Source organism: Asterias rubens, chromosome 6 (genome assembly GCF_902459465.1).
Source record: "Asterias rubens chromosome 6, eAstRub1.3, whole genome shotgun sequence".
In the NCBI taxonomy this organism is placed as follows: Eukaryota; Metazoa; Echinodermata; class Asteroidea; order Forcipulatida; family Asteriidae; genus Asterias; species Asterias rubens.
Window position 1 is genome coordinate 7990465 of NC_047067.1, and position 27453 is coordinate 8017917.

Consider the following 27453-nt stretch of genomic DNA (forward strand, 5'->3'; position numbering starts at 1 on the left):
TCTAGATCAGCGCGTCTACCAGTGTTGAAGAATAGGCAGACGCGCGCGATCTAGCCGTAGCTGTAGCCGAAGTCGCCGTTTCGGACACGGCCTAAGCATTTCACTACGTATTGCCACAAGCGATGTGATCACATATCGATGACTGACTTACTTGAACATCAGGAGGTTGGAAGCAGGAGGAGTTAGGAGAGGACGGAAGGGACAATGAGTCCCCTTCCTCGCTCTATAACGGACATTAAATGTAAGTGATGTTTGAAGCTTTGAATGGTTTGAGGGATATGAATTAACTATAAATAACAGTAAACTTGCACGTACAACCCTGTAATAATTCTCTTTTGAGAGAGTGTTGGTTATGAAAAGAGCCGACTTGGTATTGACGTTTTGAACAGTATACTCTGCTTGTCTCAGGAGAAAAGAACATTTTACTCTCAGGATGGTTCCCTCTCAGGTTTACCAGTCAACTTTGGTTTAGGCGATTTTGAAGACATATCTTTTCGTGAAAAAAAAAATAACTTGTATTTTGCATTATAAGCATTTAGTAGTTCTTGCTGTATTTTCTGTAATTTGGGTATTAAATAGTCCTGGTTTTTCATGCTTGACTTTCCAAAACCCCTTTTTAACAACTGCTCATTATTATTATTGGAAGATAGGGATCAGCAAATCGGATTCATGGTCCATTTTGATGGAGGCCGTCTTAAATGTTCAAAGGGCGGTCAATTATACTTGAATTTTGCTCTTTTTATCTTAATGTCATTAAACATAAAGCATTTGGGCAAAGAGTATAAACCAAGCTGGCTTCCCATTTCTACCACTGTTTTTACAAATCAATTGTTTTTTTAGTTTTTTTGCCAGAAGCACTACTGTGCAGCAGCCTTTTGAAAAGGGGGGTTTTAGCCATGCAAGTTGTTGACATTGCTTTGGGTAATTAACATCACTATTGTACGATCTTAAATCACTACATAACACAAACAAACACAGTGGAGACATTACACATTATTCATCGAGGGAAGGGTGGTAAACGGTCAGTAGTAACCTTTGTTTTGGAAATATATGTTTCGGTTTTTTTCTTTTTTCTTTCATTGTACAATTGTGAAGCCTACAGCATATGTGACATTTTACAGTCCTGTGGATAAAATGGCTGTTCAGGGGCTGATTTCACAAAGCAATAAAACTCATTGCAAGACAAATTGTCAGCATTACCAAAGTGATTTGTGATGTCACACTATACTTAGCAACTATGATTGATTTGCAGTTAAGATCAATCTTAGCTCATTGTGAAATCGGCCCAAGGTTGGCAACCATTCGATGGGAACCACGGAGTCATCCATTACCTTGGGTGGCGGGTTACCAACGATGAGGACCTCCAATCGCACTTGAGCACTTTCAACGACTTCAGTGGTCTGCTGGAGACTCTCTACAAACACAGGCTGGCGTGAAATCTTGGGTGTGGTTTGCAGCTGTAAGCTGGTCACACTAAAACAAAGCAAATATATAGACAAGACAACAATTTAACAATTGTACAAGGTTTTTTATCTCCTTCTTAAACCTTTAGGCATCATTCATTTTCTGTAAATCATCACATTTACTTCTTTAATCAAATTTTGTAAGTAAAAATTCCAACAGAGTTAACATGATAGAGAAAGTTGAGCATTTAATAACAAAAATTCATATCTGGACCTGACCTTTACTTTGACCTCTTTACATATGTGAATGAAATTAGATTAAACCTTGTAGGTCAAATGGAGTAGGTACACGCCGATTCTGGCTACTAACACAAGTAACAGACATGCCGCCGTGTTTTTGAGGGGAAAAAGAGGAAACTTGAAACGCTTACAACAACAAAACTTTGTACTTTTTTTCGATTTTCAAAGTCTTTAGAAAGAAGATAAAGGAGGACATTAGCTGATAAGCTGAAAAGTTGCATGTCTGATACAATCAAAGTCTTGCTTCTTGCAAATTGGGGACTTGACAAAACACTATATGTAGGGCACTTTTCTATTCATGCAATTTTACACCAAGGAAAAAGTAACAAACGATTTCATAAGATGGACCCGGTTAAAGCCATTGGACACTTTCAGTAAACAGTATTATCAAAGGCTCACACTTCGTGTACCACAACTTATATATAAAATAACAAGCCTGTGAAAATTTAGTCTCAATCGGTCATCGGAGTCTGGAGAAAATAACGGGGAAAACCCACCCTTGTTTCCCCACGTTTCGCCGTGTCATGACATGTGTTCAAAATAAATCTGTAATTCTCGTTAGCGAGAATTGATATTGTTTTACTATTTCCTCAAAAAGTAAAGCATTTCATGGAATAACATTTCAAGAGAAGTCTTTCACCATTACCTTCTGTAAACCCTGTAAATTATTTGTAAATCTGTGAACTTTTAATTTCGTTTCTGTACCGAAAGTGTATAAGGGCTTTAACATAAGTCAAGGGGGAGTTTTCCCATTTGGGAAATAAACAAATTCACTCTAAAACTTGAAATGGAGTGAAATGAGTTTCAAAAACCTGTCATTGAGATATTTCTTTTGACCCACTCGCCCACAACATCAAATTTTTCAAACATTGACAATTCTGAATGGCCACCAAGTGAAATGAAAACTGACAAGTAAGTATTGCAGGTTTGTCTTACTGAGTTGCTGGCTTCTCAGACACATCGATGGTGACTGCGTTAGACTCCACTCCAGCCGCATTTGTGGCGACCACCTTGTATGTGCCTGAATCGTCAGGTTGAGCATCTTTGATGACCAAGGAATAAATCTCCTTGTGTCTCTTGATCTGCAAAATGGCATCACACCACAAGTAAACATGATTCTTTATTTTAAGAAAATTCAAATCAGAACAATATTTAAAATTTCTTCCCGCAAGCAAATTGCACAACATTATTATACCCGGATGAACTCTGTTCACATCAAACATGATCCTTGACGTTAGTAAGAATCTCATCAATATCTCTTCCCACCAACTATTCACACGAGGAGGAAAAGGAAAAGGTGGGGTCCCATGCCACTCATGAACCTAATCGAAGCTCACACCTCTACGAGCAGAATATGTGGGAAATCTTAGTTGGGTAAACTATTCCAACTCCCTCTCCGAAAAAAAACTCAACCCCCAAACAATGAATGAAGGGTTCCCGGTGAGATGAAAGACGTTTGAGCTACTTGGAGGTACATGTACATGTTGCTTTAAAGCGATGGAGCTGGTGTTACGTGGCATTGTTTTGCAGAAGATAGTTTTGGCAGTGGGCAAGTTTAAACAATGACCATTGGTCGACTAGGTACTTCGACTTAAAAATGTGTGCTGGATACCAGGCAAATTCAGCCCTTAGCCGACTAATGGTCCTTGTGTAAAGCTTGCCCAGAATGCAAGTTTGCTTGGTTTTTGTTGTTGTTGGTTTTTTTTGCTTAAGTTCATAATAGAATTTGAAAGGGGACAACAAAATGGGAGAAAATCTGTCAGCATAATTTGACAAGAACTCTAGAAAGTGGAGGTTGCAGAAAAGTCAAAGGAAAAAGGGGAAAACATCAGATAATCAGATTGTGGTATCAGATTACTTAACAAAATAACGAAACTCATTTTTACTACAGTAAACGCTACATTTACAAAGATTTCCAAAAGCATGCATTAAAGAACAGAAATGAATCAACTCAATAAAGGTATTTAAAACGACTGCGTGACTATGGTGCCTTTTTAGGGGGAAGGGGATCTACATTAAGTGTACGTGGTGGGATTAGTTTGTGTACTAAAAACCGTCTCTTGAATTGTAAAATCCAGACTTGGTGATGTTAGGATAAAAACTTAGTAATAGTGAACAATGATTTTAAAAATCATTTTTCTGTACGGATATGATTACTGTGTCAATATTATAGTTGGTGCTGCGAGAGTAACGCATTGAGTAGTGCGTCAAATATTGTTAACTATTCCAATCCCCCAAGGGTGACACAAAATGATTGTCTGACAAAACCCTAAATTGTCCAGCAATTTACTGTAATGCACATTACCAGCGAAAAACGTTACCATACAAAGCAATTTCTTTTTACTTTCTGATGGAAAAAGGATAATGGAAAACTCTGGAGCCAGTCACAAATTTTAAGATGGCCTCATGTTGGAAAAACCTATATCTTTTGTACACAAACAGGACAAAGAATCTGCCATGTTTTTATGTATTAACATCTTTACCGGATGTTGTAAATTCAAGCGGCGATTCAGTCCATAGACAGAAACTTCACAAATATGTCAAGAAAAAATAATTGTTTAAGTAGCTTCCATGTTTTCAATTATTTTATAGACAAAAAGAAGTTGTGTGATTCATACAGCATACTCCGACAACTTATATGAAAAACAAAATCTGTTCAAGTTCTTTTCTCCTTTATAAGGGGAAGTAGTTAAAGCAAATGGAAAAAATATGGTTATCAACAGAATAGAAGGAAATATATGATAGGTAAATGAATGGGAAAGGCAGTGCCTTCAAACGGCCAAACAAAATAAGGAAAAAGATGGATTAACTCATTGAAAAACGAAAATAAAGAGAGGGGCAGTTACAGAGTCACAACGGGTACTGCAAAAGCAAAATATCAAGAAAAGGAATCTTGGGAAGTAATAGCAAAGGCTGTTAAATAAAGGAAAGTGCACTTTGTCTTATTGTAGTTATTAAGTGTTTTCAAAACAAGAAGGAGACTTAAAAAAGATTACAAAATTATATTAGGAATGTGCAGTTTTGCATTAGGGAGCTATTCTACTTGTTTTGACTTTGGGTGTATAGTAAACTCCGATAGGGCGAAGCATTGCCCAATTTCTTGGCTCTGCTTACTCTAAGCGAAGAATCAGCACTTACGGAAACGGGGAATTCCGTTCTTACGCCTAGCGTATTTCACATGTAAGCATAGAGTGTTTGCATGTGGATGTGCGTACTCCACATAACCAGCCATTTTTGGCTTACACAGCCAGCCCAGAAATGTTGTGCTCCCCCTGTAAGCAAAGAATTGCGATCCCAAGCACGGAATAGGGCAGTGGTAATCAAAGCCATGTATGAAAGGCCCCTGGTCTAATATTTTTTTGCTAGAGACAACTTGATGTTGGCATCATAACAAGAAAAGCTAGCTGTTGCTTTATAACTATCTACTCAGCTTAAAGCAGCTTGGCTACATTTTTAAAACTATACTCAGCTGTAGCGTGGATTCTAAATGTGAAGAACAAGCATGCATGTATGTATGGCATTATAATACCAGTCATCTGTTAAACCAATGGATTCACTATAAATATATATAATAGGGTTTTTAAGGAGAAAAATTAATGAGGAAAGAACGTTAATAATGACAATTATTATTACTTCTAAAAAAACAAAGAAACAAAAAATAGTTCTGCTTCGTGTGACGGGCTGTCTACAGTGTGGTTTTAAAACACAGTCTTGTGTTAGTGGGAAAAGGACAGAGAGAGGTTTTAGTCCGAGGGTCTTGAATGGGATGAATTCAAGTCAATCTTCCTTTCTGAAGAAAATTCGCTCAAAATCAGAACTTTTTCAACTTTCATCTTAACAAGGTTTCATTTTCTCAATCGATTCCCGTAGAGTGTATACTCTTCAGAGACACATGAATAAGTTTTGTACTCATTTTTTCAATCGGCAATATTCGAGTCAACTTTGGTTTTAAATCCTTTTCATCCTTACAGACAAAACAAGTTTTGGCTGGTCCTCTTTCTATCAATGTTGTTTTTCCACTTGCTTAAAGTTTTTTGGTTTCTTTTTCTCTTTCTCCAGAAAACAAATTAAGTATCGTCACAAGGACAGCACTTTTCGGAAGGACTGGAGTTTAAAAAATAAATAACAGGGGCAGGGTGTTCAGTTATTTGTCATTTTTCATAAACTTTCCTCCACATTTTGCAGAACAGAACTCATGAAAACATGAAAAACAAATTAAATCCCAAGATTAAAGAAGGTATTAATAAACCTTTATCGCACCGTTGCCATCTCGGCCCGATTCCCTGTCTGCAATACTAATCAAAACAATGGCATGCAAAAGGGGACCAGTCTATTTTGGTTTTCAGCCTCAGTTCGGTTTATGTGCAATTGTGAGAGGATAAAATATCGATGGCTACACGGGGGATAAAGGTGTATTTAAAAAGGAGGAAGAGTTGCAGAGAGTGTAGGGCGGCAGTTTTGGGTAAGAATGAATTAGGCCTTCATCTACGAACCTCCTTAGACCAAGTCTCAGTGTACTTCACACACTGAAATGAGATCAAAATCATCCAATAACTGTCAGCTCTTTTGGGGTCAAACATGGTCCCAAGTCATTGTGTGAACAATACATGAGCAATACGTCAACAGCGGGTGTTCTTGTAGCTGCTATCTAGTTTGTTTGTGAGTTTTTATGGGAGGTAACAGTTAACATCAAAAGAGAAGTTATAGGCTAGTGGTTAAAGAAAAAAGTTCATAGGATAAAATGCAAGATTTTGTGGGTGAAGTCTACTGATGGCATCTCCTTTTCTGGTTGACATCTGTAAAGTAAACATGTTTAACAATTCTCCAAAGTTCAGTTTTTAATAACAGCCTGAGGCATCAGTTCTAGTAGCTTCTTTCTGTACATCTTAATCAAAAAGCAGCCATCTTGGTCTAATTCCCAGTGTATAAATTGATACTGATAGACCTTAAAACACACTTGGTAATTGGGACCAGACTATTTTGTTTCTGTCTGGCCTCAGTTCGGCTATGTTGAGTTGAATTATAAAAAAAAAAAATATAAAAAAAACCGCCACCCCAAAACAAAGATAAATATACACTTAAACACTGGAACTTTCAAGCCACCCCAAAACAAAGATAAGTGTACCCTTAAAAACTAGAATTTTCGAAACAAGAAAGTAATGAACACAATTAACCATCATTGGTTGGCTGAGACTGCAGCGTGAGTGAGCACCTTCCACTAAAGATTTATAAAACCTATCATTTGTACACCAAGGTCTGGTACATTTCAGTTTAGTATTTGTCATGTTGCATTTTAGTGCTTATACTGTATGAAGTACAGTATTTATAAAACCTATCATTTGTACACCAAGTTCTGGTACATTTCAGTTTAGTATTTGTCATGTTGCATTTTAGTGCTTATACTGTATGAAGTACAGTATTTATAAAACCTATCATTTGTACACCAAGTTCTGGTACATTTCAGTTTAGTATTTGTCATGTTGCATTTTAGTGCTTATACTGTATGAAGTACAGTACTTATAAAAACCTATCATTTGTACACCAAGGTCTGGTACATTTCAGTTTAGTATTTGTCATGTTGCATTTGAGTGCTTATCTTGCTGCAATGAAGTACATGCTTGGCAGGAAAAGTACATGTAGCTTGCTTTAAAAGGATCACCAGTTTTGCTGGAAAGCATGAACTGCATATTGCATATGCTAAGCACCATATTTCCGCTTAACAGTTTTCATAACTTTGGTCCCAGATTCAAACCAAATAGTAGAAAGAGAAACCCATTTCAAATACAAAAAACAAACATGAAGAACACAAAATTTGCAGATAAATTTGCTTAGCACCATATTTCCGCTTCATAGTTTATAAATTTGGTCCCAGATTCGAACCAAATAGAAAAAAAAGAGAAACCATTTCAAATTTGAGTAAAAAGTATGAATTAAAAAAAATGAGAACTAGAAACAACTGCACCCTACCTCGACCATTACGATTTCCACAAAACAAACAGTTTAAAGAGAAACCGTTGACAAATACATACAACAATATATGAAGAAAACAAAATTTGAGAACTAGAGACAACTGCACCCCTACCTCAACCGTTTCGGTTTCCACAACCTCCCTCTCGTTGCGGAACCATTTGACATGAGGAGGAGGCAGGCCTGAGATGCGGATGGTCAGACGGAGTTCCTCTCCTGGGTTCACCATCACTGTCTCCTCAGTTGCCATGTTGATGCAGGTCGGTCTTCGAGATGTATCCATATCGTCGGAAGAGGATACATCAGGAGCTAAGATTTTAAAAGAGGAAAATTAAGAAAGTTGTTGGAGGTTATAGTAAGGTTTGTGGTAACACCATGTAATGACGTAACACCATGTGTTTGCGGACACGTAATTACATGGTGTTAAGGCAAACCTTACTATGTATATCGTTTTTCCACCATACAAAGTTTCAAATCCTACTTGTTTGAGGTTATTTGTCTGACTTGGGGATGAACAAAGACAAACAAACTAAAGCGGGATTTGAACCAACGACATCCATGCAGTTTAACATGCTAGTGCTCTTCCAACTGAGCTATCTAGCCCTAGAGTAGGGGTCAAGCCCGATTTCTGGTTCACATAGCAAGCATCCATGTTAACAGGTTTTCTCAAGCATGTGAGCTAGTGAGGCATCTTTGGTTTTAATACCAGAAACACATATTTATTATAACAATAATAATTATTATTATTATTATTATTATTTCATTTTATCACAGCATGCAAAAGAAAGATCTCATTTTCCTTTGTGCCGGTAACTCCTCGATTCGGGCTACGTCCCGTAGCCTTGGATCTCAAGGGTCTTTCTCAGGATCCTCGCTGTTCCCAAAAGCGCTGCCTTCTGTAACAGATCTACCCTCACATTTGTCCCTATTTCATCTAGATGTTTCCCCCGCTTTGGGAATGGTGCCAAGTGCTCCAACCACCACGGGGACTACTTTTACCTTTACCTGCCAAATCTTACGAAGTTCCCTGGCCAGGTCCTGGTACTTCTCATTATTATTATTTTTATTATTATTACTTTGCAGTTGACTGAAGATTCCTTCTGTTATTTAATTACCTTGTACCATGACCTCAGCAGTGGATGTGACCACTCCAGCCGGGCTGGACGCAACACACTTGTAGCTACCAGCATGCTCCATATCAGTCATGCGAATCCTCATGATGGCCACGCCCTTATCAAAGGAAATCTCGTACGGTGGATAGTTGCCGATAGATCGCTCATCCTTGTACCATGTAACTTTGGGCGGCTGGTCAGAGGAGCTGATGGCACACTTGAGCTCAAGGGGTTTTCCTTCTTCGGCTACGACCATCTCATCGGGGAGCCTGGAGGTGAATGTGAGAGGTTCTGCTGGCTGCTCTTTGGGTAGAGCTGTTGGGTGGAGATTTGATGTAGGTTTTAAGTAGAGTGTATACAACTCTTAAAGTTATGTGAATAACATTTAAGTGGTACTGGTGAGACATTTCATTTGCAGTAAAATTGCAAAGGTTGTGGGTTCCAATCCCACCCGAGTAATATGTCTGTGGATATTTTTTCACAGGAGTCAGGAATGTCTAAATATACAGTGCTTGACAAACATCAGTTTATAACTTGACATTCAACTGTTGTTAAATTTGTTGATTAAAGGTTTTATCTGTGAAGAATATTATAGTCTATATAAACTGGATGCAAAATATAGTGGAATACGCTTTTGCCACACTGAAGTCATGATAATTTTCTGCTACATGTATGTAACCAAAATGACATAAGAATGGTAAACAGTCTGGTTCCTTTTCATGTAAATGAGCTGAATTTATAATGGTCACTGAGTATCAAAACGACAAAAGGGGTGGAAAAGGACTCTGTCTTCGCGACATTAGTATGAAAACAAGTTTCTTATGTATTCAACCGGTGCGGGAACAGACATTAGACATACCTTCTACCATCACCTCTGCCGTTGAGGTGACCGACCCTGTTGGATTGGTAGCAACACACTTATAACTTCCAGCATGCTCTGGTTCGGTCTTCTGGATGTTCAGCGAGGCCACGCCCTTATCAAAGGAGATCTGGTAAGGTGGATAGTTGCTCACTGATCTCTCGTTCTTGTACCAGTTAACAGTGGATGGAGGAGTGGAGCTGATGGAGCATTTAAGTTCCAGGGGCTTCCCTTCTTGGGCTACTATGGTCTCCTCAGGGAGTCTTGAGGTGAACTTGGGAGGAACTCCTGGCTGCTTCTTGGGAAGGCCTGTTGAAGATAGAGGTTTGTAAATGAGAACGGTAAATGAAAACAGAGATGCCTGGCTTACACCTGCTAACAACTAGTTGATTTATAAAAAGTTGTACCTCTTCTTGAAAACAACAAAAACATCACTCAAATAATTAAGCTTAAGGGGGACTCAGCTATGGAGTGGTGATATCAAAATGGCCTACTGCAAATATGCCAAAGGTTTAGTTGGTTCAGTGTGGGGGGTTTTTCATCAGAAAAATCAAAAGATAAGACTTTCCTGTGGTTGCTTGTTTCTTGTTAATGAGCAATTTTGCTCTGACCATAGAGCTTCTTCAGCACAAGAAGCAGCTAAGCACAACAAAATCATGCTTACCAGAAAAAAGGTTACCAGCCACAATACCATGTCACATGTACCATCTGTGACTGGTATCTTGCATATTTTTCCCCCAGTAAACTGCAAAGCAATATATTCTGCTTGAAGCAGATTTCAATAGGTTTGCACAGAAAAGTATTGCTTAACAGAAATAGGTTACCAAACAAAATACGATTAAGTTAACATTATTGTGGCTGGTGCCCCACTCAAATTTTTCTAAGCAGAGAAAATGGATGGTCATTATTTTCTGCTTAACAGCTTAATTGGCACCAGATGATTCAACCTTTACCTTTGACGACGACTTCTGCTTTGGAGGTCACTATACCATTGGAGTTTGAAGCTACACATTTGTAACTACCGGCCTGATCCTTCTCTGTTTTAGGCACCTTCAAGGTAGCTACGCCACCGACGAAGGTAATCTTGTAGGGCGGGAAGTTACGTATGGTCCTCTCGTTTTTATACCAAGCGACCGATGGCAGGGGCTTGGCGCTGATTGAGCATTTCAGTTCCAAAGGCTTCCCTTCGTCTACAACCACAGTCTCCTCTGGGAGTTTGGTGGTGAATAGTGGAGGTCCTCCGGTTGACTTTGGTAGACCTGTCAGGAAAGTATGTGTGTTAGCACTGTATACATGGTATACTCAGTATTTTTTCCGAGCTCTGTGAAAAAAACCACAGGCATATTACTTTGGTGGGATTCAAACCCTCGACCCTTGCAATTCTAGAACAGTGTCTTACCGACTAGACCACCGATATTGCCCAATAGCTAAAGTCAGTTCGAATCCTTTATCAAGATGCATCAAGCAGTTTGTCTGTCTGTCAATGACATGGGTGCATAACAGACAAATACCAAAGTAATTTGGGTGATTAAAGCACTTTGCAAAGGATCTGAAAAATGTACGAATTGATTGATCATGGGAGAGTAGAATGAGTCTCATAATTTTAATAGAGTAATTAGAAAAGTCTAAATCTAAACTGAGTTCTGCTTAGGTACTTCCAAAATTGTGCTATGTAAAAGGAGTAGGTCTCATAATTCAAACGTAGTCCCACATACCTTGCAAGAAAATATTGTATGTTAAAGTTCCTTGAGCGTCACTGAGTGACGAATATGCGCGCTATGTAAGAAGCCACAAGTAGTAGTAGTAGTAGTAGTTGTTTGTGTTTACCTGCAACCATAACTTCCACCGTTGTACTGACTGACCCAACAGTATTTGTGGCTACACACTTGTAGATCCCAGCATCCTCAGGGGTGACTCTGTCCACATCCAGCACGGCGATATCCTTCGTGTAACTCGTCTTGTAAGACGGCTTGTTCCTGACAGGTTTGCCATCTTTGTACCACGTCACCGTCGGCTCGGGCTCGGCCACTACTTCGCATTGAAGATGGAGGGGCTGTCCCTCTGTGATCGGGGCAGCTACCTGGAGCTTGGAGGTGAACTCTGGTGGTATGGTCTTGTTAACAAAGGCTGTGGTGAGATGAAAGTTTGTTTTAAAACATTTATTTATTCGATATCCAACAGCGGATAACCACCATTTAAAGGTTTAATTTAAAAAAATTAAAGATAAAACTACGTATTATAAATACATATATTAATTGGAAATTACAATTACAAAGATATTTGGAATATAAAAAAAAAATGAAGAAGCCAAAAACCAAAGTCCATAATACACATTAAGTTAACAATCAGGCCTGTGAGCGGGTCATGAAAAAAAAAGCGGAAAATTGTTGTCCGGATTTTGGGCCAAAATTACGAACGTAATAAAGGGCTTTAATTAAAAACTGAAGCGTAGACAACACTTTCACAGAAACAGTAGGCCACAATTCTTACATGTAACAATGTGTTGTGCATCCTCATTTTCAATATATTTTTGTAGCATTCCTTTAGAAATAAATCCACAAGCGCGATGAGTCCTCGTCATCGACTGCCATATTATACATTACTTGTCGCAAAAAAAAATACACTGTACACACAACGTACGTACGGACGTCGCATGGGGGAAAACCATGTGTGCCTAATCTTGTCTCAAGGTGTTGGCTTTTTAGTAAAGCGCCCTCTGTTGGTGGTATTGAATAATGACATTGAAGTACATGTAAATAGACATCGTGCTGAACGAAAAATTAACAACAACGGCTCCAATGAAAGACCAAGACGGAGCATTTTACTGGGTCTAACCCCAGACTCATTATGTCAAAATCAAATCAAATCGCAATTAAAGTGCTTCCCGATTCCAGGTACGTGCTGCTTGACGATCTATTTCGGATGTAAAAAAAGAAGATAAAAACGGAACGAGAAAAAGCGGAGCTCACAAGAAAAACAAGGAACGGAAAAAAAGCGGAACCAACGAAAAATGCGGGCTGGGAACATTAAAAAGAGCGGAAATCCGCTTTAAAGCGGAGATTTCACAGGCCTGAACAATGGATGCCATTTAAAAAAATTATGGCTGAAGTGTAAATTACTTTGATGGACAACTTTTCCAACCACTGTCAATGAGTCAGAACAAACTTTTCAACTTTTGAGAAGGAAAATAAAACTTATTTTAATCAGTCAAGGTTTATAATACAGTTTTTCACATACATATAAAAAAATATGCAGCTTCAACAATTTATTTCCCCAACACATTTTTCACGATATCAATAGCACAGCAAACATAATATTTGACTGACCTGGTACCATGACCTCCACTGTAGTTCTGGATACTCCGGCTGGATTGGAGGCGACACATTCGTAGACCCCAGCATCCTCTGGTACGGCATCTTCTATATCCAAAAAGGCGATCCCCTTCACAAAGGATGTCCTGTACCGGGGCTGATTCTCAACGGGTTGGCCGTCCTTGTACCAGGAGATCTCGGGTGTCGGCTGGGCAGAGACCTCGCACTCGATGCGGTACGGGCGTCCTTCGAGAAGGGGCTCTGCTTGCTGCATCTTGGAGGTAAACTCTGGAGGCTTCTCAAAGGCTATGGGTAATATTGAAAGGTGAGCAGATCGGAAGAAAAGATCAAATGTAGTTGTGAAAAACTAATAAATCCAAAAGGTAGAAAAGAAAAAAACGAGTTCACCGATTCAATGAAACTAATTTGGTAGCTGAGCAAAATGAATAATTTTGAAAGTTAAATTTTCCAACCAATATCACTTTAACCAGAACAATTACTTTCTTATTTTCAAGTAAACCTTAAGTCATTGACAGAAAAAAAGTTATAAGTAGTCAAGCTTTATCACAAGCTTTAAACATTTAAAATATGCAATTTTATGTATTTAATAAATTATGCGACTGACCTGGCACCATGACCTCGGTTCTGGCTACACCAGCAGGATTTGAGGCTACACATTCATAGACTCCTGCATCCTCTGGCACTGGATTCTGTATATCCAAACAGGCAACCCCCTTCATGAAGGACGTTCTGTATCGAGGTTGATGATCGATGGGTCGGCCGTCCTTGTACCACGAGACTGTGGGCATTGGCTGGGCTGAGACCTTACACTCAATGTGGTACGGTCGCCCTTCTTGTAGAGGCTCAGCTTGCTGCAACTTGGAGGTGAACTCTGGAGGCTTCTCAAAGGCTAGGGATAATATTAATAAGTGAGCAAAAATATAACATGCAAATGTGGAAATCTAATAAATCCAAAAAGGCAGATAAGTTAAAAATGAGTACCAATAAGATAAACTACTTTGGTGGTTGACAATGGCTAAAGTTTACATGTTTTGAAAATTATATTTTCCAACCAATATCAATGAACCAGAACACATATTTGTTTGTTTTCAAATAAACCTTCAGTCATTGACAGAAAAAGTTAATAACAGTAAATCTTTGATATTCAGTTTTTTCAAATATACATTTAAAATATGAAACTTTATATATATTAAACAAATTATTCAACTGACCTGGCACCAAGACCTCGGTTCTGGCTACACCAGAAGGATTTGAGGCTACACATTCATAGACTCCTGCATCCTCTGGCACTGGATCCTGTATATCCAAACAGGCAACCCCCTTCATGAAGGACGTTCTGTATCGAGGTTGATGATCGATGGGTCGGCCGTTCTTGTACCAGGAGACTGTGGGCATTGGCTGGGCTGAGACCTTACACTCAATGTGGTACGGTCGCCCTTCTTGTAGAGGCTCAGCTTGCTGCAACTCGGAGGTGAACTCTGGAGGCTTCTCAAAGGCTAGGTGAGTAGATTGGAAGAAAAGATAACATGCAAATGTGAAAAACTAAGAAACACAAAAGGTAGACATGTCAAAAAAGAGTGTTACAATTCAATTAAACTAATTTGGTAGTCCAAGAAAGTTGAATAATTTAGAAAGTAAAATTGTACAACCAATATCAATGAACCAGAACAACTTCTTGCTTATTTTCAAATAAACCTTCAGTCATTGACAGAAAACGTTAATTATAGTCAATCTTTGATGTTAAGTTTTTTTCAAATATACATTTAAAATATGAAACTTTATATATATTAAACAAATTATTCAACTGACCTGGCACCAAGACCTCGGTTCTGGCTACACCAGAAGGATTTGAGGCTACACATTCATAGACTCCTGCATCCTCTGGCACTGGATCCTGTATATCCAAACAGGCAACCCCCTTCATGAAGGACGTTCTGTATCGAGGTTGATGATCGATGGGTCGGCCGTTCTTGTACCAGGAGACTGTGGGCATTGGCTGGGCTGAGACCTTACACTCAATGTGGTACGGTCGCCCTTCTTGTAGAGGCTCAGCTTGCTGCAACTTGGAGGTGAACTCCGGAGCCTTTGGCTTCTCATAACCTTGAGAGAAAGAATCAGAATGATGAGAGTTTGAAATGATGAAGCTAGTCAAAATTGTCACGTTTAAACATGTTTTAGAGAGTAGACTAATGGTAAAAGCGTAAAAATACAAGTGTAAACTTATGCAGGAGTTATTTTTTAGTATGCATGTGTATATATCACTGTTGTGCACATGCAATTTAACCCTTCATAAAATGTAGCTTGAAGCTGTGACAGGAATTGAAATTGTTACCTGAAAATGTTTCATAAACTGTCCATCAAATCTGTAAAGCTACATGTACATCTCAATACATCTCGACTGAACAAAACCATTTCCACATTTTGAACAAATCGAAAGTCACACCTACATGTACAATGTTATCCACGTTTACGAAGGCCCCCACTTTCTTCAAGTGTCCCGTCATATTTTGCAACTCCCCTTTAAAATAGTTTGCCGATGTTCACTTTATTTTGAGTAAGAATGGATGGAAAGACTGTCCAGATGCATACCTGGTACCATGACCTCAACTTTAGTTCTAGTTGTACCCAATGGATTAGACGCAACACACTCATACACCCCAGAGTCCTCAGGAACAGCATCTTGGACGTCCAGACCAGCCATGCCCTTCACAAAGGATGACCTGTACTTCTTATCGTCAAAGAGCGGCTTGCCGTCCTTGTACCATGAGATGGTGGGGGTGGGTTTGGCCGATACCTGGCACTCAATGCGGAAGGGTTGGCCGTCTCTCAGGGGTTCGGTGAGCTGAAGCTTGGTGGCAAAATCTGGGCGTTTGTCGTAAGCTGAGACGGAAAATTAAATTGATGAGAAAATTTTAGTATACCGCTGGCAAAGATGACTGCTGACCAGAAACAAAAACAATTTTGCTCGAAACCCACCAGGGGGCACTATGTGATATGGGTTTAAGGTCTCTACTTGACTGTGTTGGTTTTCCTCAGAATAATTCTCTGCAGTTCACCTCCCACATCTAAAAATGAGATTTCTTCATTGTCTTCTCTCTTCTCGTCTGGCTCTAATAAGAGCATTGAGAATAGATATTGACTGCGCAAGTTTTCCCTGGAATAATTCTCGGGGGTTTTCCTCCCACATCTAAAACTGAAACTTCTTCATTGTCTTCTCTCTTATCGTTTGGATCAAATCCAAGAGTAAACACCAAGATTATACCTACCAGGCACCATAAGTTCAACCTTTGACTTGGTCGTTCCGGCAGGATTGGAAGCCACACACTCATACACCCCAGCATCCTCAGGCAGCACCTCCAGGATGTCCAAGCTGGCGATATCCTGCACAAAGGACGTCTTGTAGCGTGGTTTGTTCCTAATGGACTTGCCGTCTTTGTACCAGGAGACTGTAGGTGGTGGCTGGGCAGAGATTTTACCCTCTAAACGGCAGGGCTGGTGCTCTTTGAGAGGAGATTTTAGCTGCAGTTTGGAGATGAACTCGGGCGGTCTGTCTGCATCCAGGGCTGTGATTAAAGAAAGTGGTAAATGTATTTTGAGCCATACACTTCTATCTAAATATTATTGTTTTTTTATGGGTTACTTCAACAAGCCTTAAGCCAATTTCATAGAGCCGCTTTAGCACAAAAAGTAGCTCAGCACAACACAATTATGCTTACCAGAATAAGGTTCATGTCTGAAACCTTTCTCAGATTCAAATCTTTTGGGTAAAAATTACCTCTGTCTCTAAAACTACAATACTGTCAACAGCTCTTCAGTCTATATGGTTTTTATCTTGTAGAGAAACTACCAAAAGCGTACCCTACCCTTAGTGCAGCACCGGTTGTTAGAAGATTGAATTAATCAGTAAGGATCCCACCCTACACTAATGATTCACACTTCATGTCTACAAATAATTTTGGCAAGTTATCTGAATGGAAGTTTACTATGTTAGATAGGGGAAATTAAGATTAGACCTGAATAGGAATCAGTAAAAATTTTAACAACTGACCAGTCACAGTGATCTTGGACGACGTCTCGTCTCCTCCAAACTGATTCTGCGACTTGCAAGTAAACCTTCCAGCATCATCCTTGAACACCTCCTCGATGGTCAGAGTACACACCCCTTGTCTGTCTCTAGTAATGTCGTAGTCGGGGTTGTCGTCGATGCATGAGCCGTCTTTGTACCAGTGGACAGACGGGGTTGGATCCCCGGTCAGTTTACACTGGAGCTGGAGCTGATCTCCCTCGGTCACGTTCAGGTCTTGAAGAGGGCTCATGAAATGAGGAGAAGAGCCACCCTCTGTGAAGAAGGTTTGGAAGAAAAGAGACAAGTGGTTATCATCAACTTCTGGATTATGCTGCTTGTGTTACCCCAAGCTCAGCAGGCCCAGTGTTTACCTTCTTTTTCTCAAGGAGCCCAGTGATACATTCACAGTCACACACTCAGAAAAAAAAATTAACACATTTTAAAAATGTATTATTTACATCAAAGGAAGAAATACGAGCATTGCAAAGTTTTTAGCAGCTCACAGGACAAGTTGAGAGGTGGTGTTTACTAGCCTGGAGCAGTTCGGTATTATATAACTGACATACAGATCCTTGTCAATTGATTGGTGGAACTTACTTCACGTGACATTCACTATTACTCCCATCCGCACAGGCGATCAAAAAAACCTATTCGCCAATGGGGCATAGCATTTCCCATTCAACAGTTAGGATCATCCTTGTTCCCAATGTTTTTGAGCAGTACAGCGCCACCGCGCCGCTGCTAAAACAAAGGAGCATCTGTGCAAAAGGTTGTGATCCGATTTGTGCATTGTTGCCGCTACCGCGGCGCTATATGATTTTTGGTTGTCAGTAATTTGTGTGATTTTTCATAATGTTATACTTTTAAAATACATCAAATGACAAGGATCTATATGTCAGTTATATAAAACAAATTTGGACTGCTTCGCCTCGTGAAATGGAACAGTCCAAATTTTACCTTGCGATAATATTCCTCCCATTCCACTCTGAGCCACTCAATATTTGTATACTATCAAACGCTGTTGTAGGCTTCTTCTTACTAAAAGTTTTTATTGCAATAAGTTTGAAGAGTGATTAGCAAGCGTGCACCTTCCCTTCAAGTCAACAAATATCCACTCTATAATACATACATGAAAGTGACATTAACGAATCTCATTCAAGTAAAAGGTCAAAACGTTTTGCAAAAAAAAAAGAGCTTGGGTAAGATTTCAACAGTTTGACAATTGACTGTACCATTGACAGTGATCTGGATGGTGCATTCAGCTCTGCCCACTGGGTTTGTAGCTGTAGCAATGTAAGTCCCTTCATCCTCTGGTAGCACATCATCGATGATCAGAGAGTGGGTCTTCCTGTCTTGCTTGAAGCGATAGAAGTCATCTCCGAGATTCTCACCATCTTTAGTCCTGTAGACGCACAAATTAAATACCAGTAAAGAATTTAACATACATGTAGTTGATTTTGTCAAGATGTCATTTCTCAAGTCAATCTGATTTTTTTTTTTTTTTTTTTTTTGAGGGGGGGGGGGGACCTAATCGATTCTGTGCATGGAAACTGTGAACACTGATTACACCAACAATTCTGAACCATTATAAAATGATTTTATGAAGTGTTTTACTGGGCCATCAATCTTCGAGATCCATTTACCTACGAGTGAATTTTCATGATGTAAACACTCAGTATGCACCGTTTTGGAGGTCCCCAATTTGGGTGGAAGACCACAGTGATGGTAGGTCTGAGTTTCTTACTGGACCAGAATGTTTTGTACATGATCAGAAGGTACTGGACACTATTGGTAATAACCTAAAATAATTGTTAGCGTGAAAACTTAATTGATAATGAGCAATGGAGAGCTGTTAATAGTAAAAAAAACACTATGAGAAACGGTTCCCAAGGAAGTAATGTAGTTTTTGAGAAAGGGGTAATTTTTCACCCAATTTTTACAAGACTTCAGGCCTGAAGGGCATTTTTTCTTTCATTATTCTCTTGCAACTTTGATGACCAGTTGAGACCAAATCTTATTTTATGCATACATGTATGTTGGGATACACCAAGTGAGAATACTGGTCTTTGGTGACCAGTGCCTTTGAAACGCATGACAGCTTACCAAGAGACAGTTGCAGGTGGCTCTGCTTCAACGTCTACTGACAGAGTGAAGGGTTTACCCTCATCTATGGTCTGATCTCCAGGTGTCCAGGTGAACTTTGGTGCCTTGTTTGAAGCCAGATCGATACGACCTGACGACACCACAGACTCGTGCTCAGGAACGATCTTCTCAAAGGAGGCTACAAAAGGAGAAGTATGAAATTATGATAGAATGAGTAAATAGCTAATTTATTACCACAAAAAGCTAAGTAATTAAAAGGGCAAAAATAAGATCCACAAAATATGATTATGTTATTGTGTTTAGCTCCTTTTTATGCTTAAGCAGCTCTATGAAATTGGGCCCAGGTGTATTTGAAGATTTTGTACAATTCTCAAACACAAGGCGGGTTAAAGCAATCGCACAACATCGGTAAACAGTATTGTCCAAAGGCCCACACTTCGTGTATCACAACTTATATAAAATAACAAACCTGTGAAAGTTTAGGATCAATCGGTCATCGGAGTCGGGAGAAAATAACGGGAAAACCCACCATTGTTTCCGCACATTTCGCCATGTCATGACATGTGTTTAAAATAAATCCGTAATTCTCGATATCGAGAATTGATAATTGTTTTTATGTTTTCTCAAAAAGAAAAGCATTTCATGGAATAATACTTCAAGGGAAGTCTTTCACCATTACCTTCTGTAAACCCTGTAAGTTATTTGTAAATCTGTGAACTTTTAATTTTTGTTCTGTTCAGAAAGTGTCCAAAGGCTTTAAGAATAAATGACTCACGCATGACAGTCAGCTTTGCCGAGCAGATTGCCTCGCCAACACTGTTGACCGCCTTGCAGACGTACGTCCCCTGCATGTACGGTTTAGCCGGTGTGAAGTTCAGCGTGCAGGAGTCGTCCTCTCCAAACTCCATCTTCATCTCGTGGGTCTCCTCCAGCTGGGCGCCGTCCTTCTCCCAGAAGACATCTGGTTCTGGATCACCTTTGACGACGCAGTCGAAGGCTGATGGAATAGCAAGAGGTGAAAAGAGGCTGGGATGAGTTGTGTTATATCTAGAATCGCAAGAGGAGTTGTGAAAATACATTCCAGGGGAATACTTTTGAGACGCTGGCAGCAGCAGACATAGCGATCCCATTTTTGCAGCTCTGATCGTCCAGAAGTCTCCCAAGTCTTCTGAGTGTTTCAGCAGTTCAAAACAAGTTTAATTGGTCCGTAACTATTGCTGAAAATGGGCCTTTACCATTTGGCAGCAATCTTGTTTTACTCGCATTCAATAAGTATAACCAAAAGGAGGCTGGCAAGAAAACAGTTTGGCCCCTTTCAATGTAAAAAGAGTCGATTCTATCCATAGAGTTATATATAAGAACTAGAGGGCGCACTGGTGATGCTGCTTGCACAAACGTGACGGGACCGCAAGATGACAAGCGCGCCATTCTGTACGCGCGTTAAATATGAAATACACGTTTGAGTTTTGTTTATTGAATGCTTACACGATGCTGTTTGTTCAACTTACAAAATGGCCGCACAAACACACGCTGTGAGATGGCCGTTTTGTCAACTTAGAAAATGGCCGCCCGCGCGCATGCCGGGGCGCGTATATAGGCCAGTGCGCCCTCTAGTTCTTATATATAACTCTATGGTTCTATCAGTGTTACAGGGAACATATCTGACAATGACATACATGTAGCAGGCCATCCTCTCTTGCCATGGTCTTAGCCTTGGTGCCCCTTCAAAAGTTTCCCATAGACTTTAATATTTTCCAATGGAAGTGCCCTTCTCAAAGATGAAATTCCAGGCCTGACAGAGTGATGCAGATTTTGATCTTTGTCAAAGGTCCTGTAATTGTTAGATTCTGACTTTGGCAAGATTTCTATGATTATTTTATCACTCTCATACTCACTGGCAAATCGTCCTTCTTTGACGCTACTGTCACGTGTGATTCTTGTGAAGTACGGCAGGGTCTCTCGTGGCTTTACTTCTTGTACCTCCGGAGCTGGGAACTTCTTGCCATATTTGGGTTTTGTCTGTAGCAACAGATAACGACAGAATAGCGCAATCATAATAACTTTAAATAATTAAATCCCCGTTGAAAGATTTTGTGGCCGTCTAACAGAAATTCTGCAAGAACAGCTACCATTTGCAGGGTTATGCAAAATTCTGCGAAAGCCGCGCGAGTAAAGAATGTGTAGTGGGCACACCGACAAACAACTATCCATTGAAATACCTATAAAGCACAGCATAAAAACTGTCTACTACCCTATGTGCTAATTTGTTGCTTACAATAAGACGCTGAGCCAGGAAGTTGGCCCACTATAGTAGGCTTTAGCAAATATATATTCCTTAAAATGAAGCTCAAATGTCCCTTTCACATTCATAAATCATAAAGCAAGAATGCAAAACAAAATTTTGCTTACCAACCGCAAAAGGAACTATGGTATAGGCCTAAATGTAAAAAATAGTTTTCAACCTAGCAGAGTCTTTCTCGAAGGAGTAAGACTCTGCTGGGGTCAAGAAAGACTCTGCCTTCGAGAAAGACTCTGTTAAGGTTGAAACGTCAAGCCATAAATATTTTTTGCAATTTTTTACTAATGTAAAACTCCAAACTAGCTACAATTGCAATGACAGTGAACTCAGTGCCTTATAAATGGTATCAAGTTTGACATTTAACCTATGACCTCATGAGAACCTACCTCAGGTAATACGACAATATGTAAAAGATGGTCATATTCCTCTTCAGGTTCATTCATGTCTTGATCATGTTCGAGACCGTTAGAGGGTCGGCCATTGTGGGTGGGTTGCTCATAGTCAGACTCGGGCAAAGCCAGCTGGGAGGGGGTAAGGATTAAATGGAGGAGGGTAGGGGTCAAAGGTTAGAGAGGTATAACATGCAATGGAGAGCTGGGCTGCTTGATAGCATAAAGCCCGGTTCATACTTCCTGTGAATGCGGATGTGATACGAATTTTGACATCATAAATTCGCACCAAATAACCGTTGAAATGTGCTGAGCTCCTGCGAAACATTCGCTGCAGTAACACCATGTGACGTTAGAATTCCCTTCGCGATTTTGCATTCGCAGAAAGTATGAACCGGGCCCAAGGCCGGAAAACCATGCAAAGTTTAAAACCCTAAGATGTCTAAAAATGACAAATGCATAACTAAATTAAAGTAAATCTAAGTGGACCATTAATCTAATGGGTTTGCTAGTTAGATTTTTTCTTAGCATGCTTAGCACATTACTCATGCATGCATGCATGCATGCTAAAATTAGTTTTTATTGGTAAACTTAAGGACATAAAAAAGAGGCATCAAAATCAACTAGATAAGTTTATTATGAAATATATAAACTGCTGTAACAAGCAAATATTCAACAGGAGTTCATTCATGCCAGAAAGTATTTATGAATATGAAATGTTCCCATTTTGTAAGCCTGTGGTCTGCTTTATAAAAGCCAACCCCAGAATACACGCATGGAAATGTGGTGACAAAAAACTCACGTCAAAGTTTTGAATAATCAGATGATTCAAGCCTTTTTTAGACTTCCTGCAAATACGAATGCGAAGCAAATTTTGGCAGCACAGTGCTGTTTTCGCTGGGAATATTTAGGAGTTCAGCACAAGCATTCGCATTCACAGAAAGTATGAACCGGGCTTCAGTACCAGGGGCACTCAGAGACAGTGTAGCACCTACCTCATCAACAGCTGCATCAAGCTCACTCAGATCCAACTGTGCAAAGGGAGGGTTCAGCTCAGCCTTGGGCAGGGGCTCCTCAAACACTACAGGCGGGGAAGACTGGGAACAGGGAGGAAAACAATGGACACAAACATGATGCCATGCAACACAGATTAAAGCCCGGTTCATACTTCCCGCAAATGCGAATGCGAAACGAATTTTGACAGCACATGTCTGTTTTCGCTGCAGCTATATCGCAAATGTTGAGCACAAGTCAACCGTTGCGAATTTGCATTCGTATTCGCAGGAAGTATGAACCGGCTTCAGTATTAGGGAAGCTCAATGACACTGTAGCACCTACCTCATCAACAGCTGCTACAAGCTCACTCAGATCCAACTGTGCAAAGGAAGGGTTCAGTTCAGCCTTGGACAGGGGCTCCTCAAACACTACGGGTGGGGAAGACTAAGAAGGGGGGGAAACAACGGACACTAGGTAGATGCCATGCAATACAGATTATAGCCGTGTCTGAGGTGGCGGCTAGGGCTACGGCTGGATCAGCGCATCATCATGTATTGAAGTATTGGACATCCTTCGCAACAGTCCTAGCCGTAGCTGTAGCCACTAACTCGATACAGTCAAAGGGGGGGGGGGTGGCTGGCTTGGATAAGGGTTATATACTCATGACTGAATTTGATGGAGCTGCTGCAGCATAAAATAGTGTCCAACAAATTTATGACACGGAAAACAAAATTAAGGAAAACCACTAAACATTTTGGCTGTTAGCATGGTTAGCCTGTTATTTTTTTTTTTAAAGTACATTTTTTTCAAACCTTTCAAATATGCAGTTCTATGAACTTGATCCGGGCCCAATTCCATGGAACAACTCACGGAGGAATTCTGTGCTGACTTTGCCTCGTAAAGAGAGTGATTGGCCATAAACACAGAATTCCAAGATAAGCGGTGCCATGAAATTGGGCCCTGTTTAGAACATTTTGGTTTTAATGGAAGGTTTGAAGTATGCATGGGCAAAAAGGATGCTTAACATTATCACTGCCCCTTAGCTCAGTAAATTGTACAATTGCTGATAATATTTCAACTTCGGTGATAACAATTATTTGCACTCTTCCCATTAAGAGATATAAACAAGAAATTGAGTGTTTTAGACAACAGAAAGGCTCAGCATGCGATGAATGGGTCAGAATTCTACACATCAGGTCCAACATTTCTAACTTGGGCAAACTTGCTTATCGTATGTGTTAGCCTGCAACTAAAGAAAAACATTTTTATGTCTTTGGTTTCTCTCAAAATGACGACAATCCGGACAAATTGTCTTTTAGCTTGATACCATTATCAACTTAACGATTATCAACAGAATTTGAAGATAAAAAAAACCTGTACATCAACTTGGACACACAGCATGAAATAAGAAACTTTTGTGTAAACAGCTGATCAGGAAAATGCAAATTAATTCTCAACGCTTAATCTAAGCTTTCCACTTGGCGCCCAGAGAAAAGTTACAGTAAAAAGCGTACAGACCGTCTAAAATATAGCACATATCAAAGAGCAAAGGGAGGAGGTTGAAGCCATTTTGCTAATCATACAAACCTGGACTGGGTCCACAGCCTGCATGGTTATAAGCTCTCCATCATCACCTAGCTGGGAGGGGAGGGGTTCAAAGGACGGCAGGTCATCTGCAGCTAATAGCAGCTCTTCAAACACCGAGGGTTTGCAGGACTAAAGGGAAGAGGGTTAGGGTACAGGATTGGTGGGCGTGACTGCTATTTAGCTAAGGCCAGCTGCGCATCCAGAGAGTCAAAGCTTACAGGTGTAGATGCCCGTGCCCCCATCACAAACAGAAACTAGTTCTTGAAACTACAAATCTGCAATGGTTTTTCCCCTCCTTGTTTTAATGTGTTTGGACTTTCAATGTTGCCTTCTAAATAACCCAATTGTTTGTCCAACCAAAAATTGGTTTCTCAGCACCTGACTGTGATTGTCAGTTCTTTCACTTTCAGCATTTGCACTGTTAGGAGGGTGTTAGAAGTTGAAAACATCTTCAACAATGGGTTCAAGTAAATATCGTAAAGGTGTTAAACTGTGGCCATCGTGTGGGCTACTCTGGATGCACAACTAGCAAGCAGTTTAATTTGCATGCAAGAAATATAAAAAGCCTGTGCACTTTTTTTTTTTAACAATAAAGCAAAAAAAGGAAGTTAACAAGTACCTCTACAAAGAAGGATAATGATTGGTCTATGGCTAAATGTTAAACACGCTGCACTGATAATCAAAACCTCACCCAATGAAAAAGTTTGCACAGCCAATTTGAGTGGATGAAATTATTTTGAAAGGGCTTCCATTTGAAGCATAGTATGAAAGTTATTTTTGAATTGCACTCCGTTTGACATTGTAAACTGTGGGAAATGATTGCAATAAACTAATGTTTGTTTTCTTGAGACCAATGTCATACCTTCCCTTTAAATTCAAACTGCACAGGAAGCTGTAAAGCAACATATGTGGTTCCACTCCTTAACAAAAGCACTAATTTTTGAAAATCAAATGTACACTAAAAAGACAACTGAGGTGTTTTCAATTTCAAAGAAAAACTCTCACAACTGACAACAAATAACTTGTTATACACATATGTCGCTCAAAACCACAGTTCTCAGACGTATTTCCGGCAAAACCTCAACACACACAGTATGTATAGGAAATAACTCAATGCAAACAGCAGGCATTCAAAGGTAAGAGAAGGGCACTAGCATTATTTGCAGGGGTTGCTACAAAAAGGGGTTTAAACTTGCTGGGAGTCTATTAAAGGCATGGACACCTTTGGCAATTGTCAAAGACCAGTATTCTCACTGGGTGTATACCGACATATGCATACAATAACAAGCCTGTGAACATTTTGACTCAATTGGTCAACGATGTTGCAAGAGAATGATGAAAGACAAAACACCCTTGTAGCACAAGATTGTGTGCTTTCAGATGCCTAATAAAAGGCTTCAGGCATGAAGTCTTTTATTATTTGTGTGAGAAATTACCCTTTTTCGCAAAAAAAAAACTACATTACTTCAGAGAGAGCCTTTTCATACAATGTTTTATACTTTCAACAGCTCTCCATTGCTCATTACCAAGTAAGTTTTGATGCTAACTTTTATTTTGAGTAATTACCAATAGTGTCCAGTGCCTTTAACCATTAAAAAGCCTCAACCACCGCTTCTCCTTCACCCACTCTTACCTTGTGCTAATTCACTCTCCCGGTACCCATTCTTAAATTCATGAATAATAATCTATAATACTTATTTTGAAGCCTGCATACCTCAACTGGTCCAACGCTTTCTTTGACAATGACCTCATCATCTTGAGGTTCACGTAGGGCATCAAGGTTCAGATCGTAGGACGGCTTATGCTCTGACTTAGCCAAGGGCTTCTCAACTACGGGTGGTTTGGAAAGCTACGGGAAGGAACCATGCAGGACATTGGTATAGGCCAGAGGAATCATTGACAGGAATTTGGAGTTTTGTAAATTTTCTTTTAAGTTTGAAGTGGTTTACCTTATAGATGGATTGCACATGACATCATTGACCACCATCATTGATGAAACGTGCACATAAAAGGGTATCATTGGCTGAGAGTTAAACGCAATGCGTACACCAGGCACTTTTCTATTGTTTATCATTAAATATGGCGGTTGATTGTGCTTTGTGCATTCCATATATCGCTACTGTCTATGAGGAAATACCCAATGAATTTGTTACATTTAAAACTGGCAAAAGCTGGGGCAGTTATTTCAAGGTATGTGCCATGATAATAACTCGATCGACAATATTTATACTTGTCACAACTGACTGGCACCCTTCAACAAAGCCAATAACAAAATAGGAAAACTGCCAACATTAGGGCTAGCTAGCTCTGTTGGAAGAGCACCTGCATGTTAATCTGGTGGTCGCAGGTTCAAATCCCACTCTATTCAGCTTTTTCCTTGCCAACCCCCGAAATAGAATGAGAAATAATAAAAAAAATCCAACTCAGTACCAACATGAGACTTTCAGGTATGCAATGTGGCAGCAGACTTTAACAGGTAAATCTAACTGGTCTTGGAAATAGGCTCAGAACTACAAAACAATGGAAGATTATGCTGGAAGCCTGCTGGCACCTACATGTACCAATTTGTGACATCCAATGGGTCTACAAAGCATGCAATGTTCTGTTTGACAGGGGGCATCATATAAAGGAACTGTGCATTAGACCAGGATTCTCAAACCACTTAACCGATAAAACTCCTCACCTCAACATTTCCCAAGGAAGTCTTGAGTACTGGAGGCAGAGGCACAGCTTCCTTCGCCCTCCGCTCTTCCTCAGCTTTCCTGCGATTCTCCGCTGCTTCCCTCTTCTTTTTCTTCTTGTCTTCCTCCAGGCGGTCGGCAAGATGGAACAGCTCGTCGTTCTTGTTCTGGAAGGCCGACGCTAGTCGTTTGTTCTCAAGGTAGAGGTTGTTCAATTGGCTCACGAATACTGGTGAATTAGGGCCTAGGGAAACAAGGCAAAACAAAATTCAGAATATGAATGTCCAAAATTGTTCACACCTGTCCGTTGCTACCAAACCTAAGAACAGTTTACAACTCTTCAAATTTCAGTACATATT

The 27453-nt window shown here is 39.9% G+C and overlaps 1 protein-coding gene across 1 annotated transcript in view; it reads right to left on the reverse strand.

Annotated features, from left to right (window-relative positions):
* LOC117291325 (titin-like) overlaps nt 1–27453 on the reverse strand; it is a gene marked incomplete at its 3' end in the record, with an annotated part of 251619 nt that overhangs the window by 148801 nt on the left and 75365 nt on the right. The window contains exons 40-63 of the mRNA XM_033772967.1: nt 27097–27338; nt 26128–26262; nt 23169–23270; nt 22826–22927; nt 21828–21962; nt 21038–21161; nt 19918–20139; nt 19143–19320; nt 18272–18441; nt 17022–17312; nt 16240–16536; nt 15563–15853; nt 14783–15073; nt 14185–14469; nt 13578–13862; nt 12968–13258; nt 11469–11768; nt 10595–10900; nt 9642–9950; nt 8786–9097; nt 7786–7979; nt 6197–6229; nt 2640–2785; nt 1332–1473 (exon numbers count right to left, since the gene is read on the reverse strand). Of these exons, the coding sequence (XP_033628858.1) occupies nt 1332–1473; nt 2640–2785; nt 6197–6229; nt 7786–7979; nt 8786–9097; nt 9642–9950; nt 10595–10900; nt 11469–11768; nt 12968–13258; nt 13578–13862; nt 14185–14469; nt 14783–15073; nt 15563–15853; nt 16240–16536; nt 17022–17312; nt 18272–18441; nt 19143–19320; nt 19918–20139; nt 21038–21161; nt 21828–21962; nt 22826–22927; nt 23169–23270; nt 26128–26262; nt 27097–27338 (5183 nt within the window). The remainder of the gene's footprint in view (nt 1–1331; nt 1474–2639; nt 2786–6196; nt 6230–7785; nt 7980–8785; nt 9098–9641; nt 9951–10594; nt 10901–11468; nt 11769–12967; nt 13259–13577; nt 13863–14184; nt 14470–14782; nt 15074–15562; nt 15854–16239; nt 16537–17021; nt 17313–18271; nt 18442–19142; nt 19321–19917; nt 20140–21037; nt 21162–21827; nt 21963–22825; nt 22928–23168; nt 23271–26127; nt 26263–27096; nt 27339–27453) is intronic.